This window comes from Sesamum indicum, linkage group LG4, assembly GCF_000512975.1.
Source record: "Sesamum indicum cultivar Zhongzhi No. 13 linkage group LG4, S_indicum_v1.0, whole genome shotgun sequence".
In the NCBI taxonomy this organism is placed as follows: domain Eukaryota; kingdom Viridiplantae; phylum Streptophyta; class Magnoliopsida; order Lamiales; family Pedaliaceae; genus Sesamum; species Sesamum indicum.
Window position 1 is genome coordinate 8665427 of NC_026148.1, and position 5041 is coordinate 8670467.

A 5041-nucleotide genomic window follows, 5' to 3' on the forward strand; every position below is an offset into this window, starting at 1 on the left:
TAAATTTTAATAGACATATAGATATATTTTATTTGACGAAAACAAAAATTATGGACATTAGATGCAATTGAGAAATTATAAAAAATTTATATGTAATTATAGTAAATGTTAGGAAAGAATGAGGTAAGTAGGTGTATTATGTATTTGTGACGGGAGGAGGAGAGAAGAGTGAAGAGGATAGATATAGATTGGGTTGGGTGTGTGGGGGGTGATGGTAGCATTAGTTGCGTGGGGTGAGTGAGTGAGTGTTGGGTGGTGTAGCGGATAAAGACTGGGGCTTTCTCTTTCTTTCTCCCACCAACTTCCTATGTACGTCCCCAGTTGCCACCAAAATATTACCACAATCATCATTCTCATATTCTTATTTCTAATATTTACAATAATTCACCTTCAAATTCATATATCTATATTAGTAATTTTAATTTGTAGTACGCTCAACTCTATATTTCAAAAAATATTTATTTTTAAATGGTATAGTATGGAGCAGTTTATTACCTAATCAAACAGAATATTGGTATATTTGCTTGTTTTTAGAACAAGAAAAACTGTTTGTGGATAAAGAAATTAAAAACAGAAAGTTAAACCTAAATTCAACACAGATTTTAGATTGTTCCATAAATCTCCAACTACATTTTCACTCTCTCAATGATGTACCCAATCATTCCTCATTATTATTTGTCATTCAAATTAAAATAAGGTGTCTATATATATATATATTATATTTAAAAAATAAAATGAAATAAGAAAAAGGAGGAGGGTGTAAATTATAATGGTGTGGTAGGATGTAGAGTGAGATTGTCCCCTCTCTGATTCCGGTTCTTTCATCATAGTTTTTTGGGACGTTCTCAACAAAGTCCAACAAACAAAACAATAAAGCGAAATTAAATAAATAGAAAGCTAAAACGGACGATCCGAAGAAAAGAGAAACCCGTTCTCTCTATCACTGCTTTCTCTCTCTAAAACCCTCTCCCTCTCTCTCTACATATCTTCTCCTTGCAGACTCGGTAAATATTCTTGCAATTACTATCACCCAAAAACATAAAAACAGAGAAAAAACTGTCTTCTGTTTCGCCTTCCTTGATTCTTTTTTCATTTTCCTTCTTTGATATCTCAGCTCGCGATCTTCCAGTTTATTTGCTCAATGGACACCATTTAGAGCTCAAAACCCATCAGGTAAAAGCCTCTGACTCCTTTTTTTTCTTCAAATTTTATTTTTGGTTTTGATATTTTTTTAACTTGTTAAAAATCGAAATTCCATACTTTGATCCGTCCAACTGAGGAATTGATTTCTGGGTTTTCTACTTTTTGTTGTTTTCTGACAGACCCGTGTTTGGAAAAATAAAAATATTTAACAAGCAGTGAAGAACCAGAGTGTCTAGGAGGTCTTTTTTTCAATCATGGCAGTGGTGGAAAATGCTGCGATTAACTCGGTGACGTCATCGAATCCGGATGCCCAACAGAACAACGTCGCCGGGGATCATCCTCACCACCAGCAGTCGACAAAAGCAGCCGGTAATAACCAAAAGTCAACTAAGCCCACCGATCAGAATTTCCACCTGACGCAGCAGAAGATTTCCAACGGCCATCATCAGCTGCAGCAGCACCCCATCAACGGGAACGGGGTACCGCTTGAAAAGAAAATGGATGGGGACGATGATGGAGGGGAGGGGTTTAAGAGGGAGATGAGAGATTTAGAGGAAATGCTTTCGAAGTTGAACCCGATGGCCGAGGAATTTGTGCCGCCGTCTCTCGCCGCCCTTGGCGGTGGCGGGCAGCACAGGTTGTTGGTGGCGTCTCCACATGCTGCTGCTGTCGCAGCAGCCTCTGCTGGGCATTTTGGGTATAATGCTAATGGTTTTGTAATGCAGCAGCATCTTAACACAGGAGTTTCAACTGGGAATTCTTTCAGAAGGGTTGGTATTTTACGTGATAATTTTCTTAAGCAAAATTATGATTTATATTAGATTCTACTAGAAGAGTCCTTTTCTCTCTTCTTTTTCTTTTTTTCTTTTTTGGTTTTCATTATTTTTAATTCTCCAGTTTTGGTATTTGTTCCAAAACTTACGTTTCAATACTTCCGTTTGTTTTGGTTGGTAAAGAAAATGTGAGTCCGCAGAGGATGGAAATATAATCGAGTTAAAGGGAGTATGGTTAGCAGTAATTTGGTCCAGTTTGGATTTGTTGAAGTCCGCTTGTTTACAGATTGGACAAATGAATATCAGACTTTTGGTCTTTAGTTACTGTTGGTTATTGTCATGATTACATATTTTATTCAGCCATTGTCCTTTTTGCAATAGGATATTGGGAGGCTATTTACCTATACTGATGGTTCTGTGGTGTACAGAAGAAAAATGGCTTCACTAATGGAAAGCGGAGGATGAATAGCCGAACAAGCATGGCTCAAAGAGAAGACGTGATTAGGAGGACGGTGTATGTTTCTGACATTGATCATCAGGTGAAAAGAATTTTAGTTTTGAAGATTGTATTTCATTTTCGAAACCGGTAACCATGTATTGAGTTGGCCTTTCTTGTGACGAATGTTAGGTTACTGAAGAGCAACTTGCAGCACTTTTTATTAGTTGTGGACAGGTAATGTGTGTTCGCATTTGATCTCAATATTAGAGTCAATATTTACAATTCAAGAATATGGTCTAAGTATTTCATCTGTGCTGTTCATGATGAAGGTTGTGGATTGCCGTGTTTGTGGCGACCCCAATTCTGTTCTTCGTTTTGCCTTCATTGAGTTCACTGATGAGGGTATGTAGAATGTAGATGACCCGATCGTTTGGTTGTGTATTTTAACAAATGGGTTGTACCACATCACGATGTCTCTCCATGACTTGCAGAAGGGGCAAGGAATGCTTTGAGTTTGGCAGGGACTATGCTTGGGTATTATCCCGTCAGAGTGCTGCCTTCCAAAACTGCTATTGCACCTGTTAATCCAACATTCTTGCCTAGGGTGAGAACTTGCTGCCTTTTCTATTTTACTTAAAACGCATGTCAAAATACTAATTTATCGCTATCCTACTATACTAGTCTGAGGATGAAAGGGAGATGTGCGCAAGAACTATTTATTGTACAAACATTGATAAAAAGGTAGCTTCGGGACTCACAACTCTTTTGTCACATTGCTCACGAATGTTTTGTAGACGTGAATGCTTGATTTGTTTGATTGTGTAATTCAGGTCACTCAGGCAGACGTCAAGCTCTTCTTTGAGTCTATTTGTGGAGAGGTTTGTAGCTGCTTATATGATATACTCTGAATCTCTCATTTCTTAAAATCTTGACATATTGTGAATGGATATGCTGACTCAGGTTCATCGTTTGAGGTTACTTGGTGACTACCATCACTCAACTCGTATAGCTTTCGTGGAATTCGTAATGGTAAGAACCACTTGCTTGTTACCCTTTCTGTTTGACTTGCTTCTACATGATCATTTTAGCTCAAATCAATGCGTCCTTTCTATCACTTTAAATTTTGCCAAATTACCTTTGCTGTACAGAAGTTAATTACCGTCTTGTTAAAGGTGAACCAATCAGAAAATATTTTATATATGCTTGCTGTAACTTGCAGTACGTTTAGCACCCAACTGGGGGTTGCTGATCTCTTATCCAAGAACCTTTATGATGGAGCTTGTTTTTTATCTATCCAAAAGGCACCTCTTTTAGTTTATACTTAGCCACAGGCAACAGGAAGTAATAGTCCACTTTTATACAGAATTTTTGCCAAATGGTGAGAAATGTCCTATCATTCAATCATAAGTTAGCAGATATTGGCGATAGCCATTGCTGCACTCATTGCCATTGAGGATTTAAAGTAATCCTTTGTGTGCTTTTCACCCATTTGGTGTTAGACGAATTACAGTAGAGTTGGGCACTTCAGTTTTTATGAATATTTACTTTGCCCCTCAATGATCTCATCAAATCCCAACTTCATGACTCTTTTTCGACATATTCCAGCACCATCATTTCACTAGTGAATGTCATTTGAGGAGGAGGCAACTTGTTCAGCGTGAATCTTGTAGATATTGCAATTGAGTTTGTTATTCGTCTGTATTAAGCATCCAAGCAACTGAAAGTATATACTATTTTTTACTATTAGTTAGTACTCTCCTGCAGGACCCTTATAAGGACAGTGCTATTTCATGTAGATTTAGTTCAAACTTTTCCTATTTTCCTTGTACTTTGCCTGTTTGATTTTCAAGAAACTCCTTTTATTGCATTATTGAGAAGAATTAGAAGGCTGATAAAGAAATGTGGGTAGGCCATGAAGAAATGGCACTTTGAATGCTATTGTCTGTAACTTTCAGTCGTTACACGCTTTGCGTGGTTGGAGTTGATATGGGTTTAGAGGGGCATGACTATCTTTGGTGTATTGTAGCATAGAGATGTGATTCTAAAATGGTAATAAATGTCATAGATCAGATTCTTGATATGGAACATCTGGCAATTGGGTAAAAGGTATGAGATAATTCCTCTGATCAATGGAAAACATGTGATAGGAAATCTTGTGCTGTGCATCTTTAACCTAATCACTCTTTTTATCCTTTTTTATTTAGGGATATGAGTGACTGTGAACAGGACACTTGGGAGAGAGTTATTTGCCAAAAGAATGTACACCTGTTAAGAAAGTGGAATACCAATGTATGTACCTGTTTGTCACTAAAAACATACTAGGTTAAATTAATTCCTTGACCTTGAGTATACTTAGTTTCAATCCAATGTTGGCTGTCTGCCGTCTTCTTGAGATGGGAGTTAAATTCAAATGGTTGTTAGGGAATGCCGGCTTACTAACAGGTCTTACCTTTGAGAAAGAAGACCAACAAGCTTTGCCATAGCCTTTAGCTGGGAACTTAGCCATTCTGTTACAATTGCTCTTAGTTACTGTTCCATTTATAGCCTTCCAGCTATAATTGTAATTATGCGCTTGTGGAAGACTTTAAAATTTCAAGTGAACCTTATGTTTCTCGAATTATTTCATTTGCCACTCAGTTTTTCTCATAGCATCACCTGCGTGTTATTCATTTCACAATGATTCACT

General features: G+C 37.4%; 1 protein-coding gene across 1 annotated transcript in view; it reads left to right on the plus strand.

Annotated features, from left to right (window-relative positions):
- The window catches only part of LOC105160282 (polyadenylate-binding protein-interacting protein 12), a 5078-nt gene continuing 920 nt past the window's right edge, over positions 884–5041 (plus strand). The window contains exons 1-10 of the mRNA XM_011077598.2: positions 884–1004; positions 1115–1173; positions 1323–1913; positions 2345–2455; positions 2545–2589; positions 2685–2757; positions 2847–2959; positions 3037–3096; positions 3186–3233; positions 3316–3384. Coding sequence (XP_011075900.1) covers positions 1398–1913; positions 2345–2455; positions 2545–2589; positions 2685–2757; positions 2847–2959; positions 3037–3096; positions 3186–3233; positions 3316–3384 — 1035 coding nt within the window. The 5' untranslated portion in view covers positions 884–1004; positions 1115–1173; positions 1323–1397. The remainder of the gene's footprint in view (positions 1005–1114; positions 1174–1322; positions 1914–2344; positions 2456–2544; positions 2590–2684; positions 2758–2846; positions 2960–3036; positions 3097–3185; positions 3234–3315; positions 3385–5041) is intronic.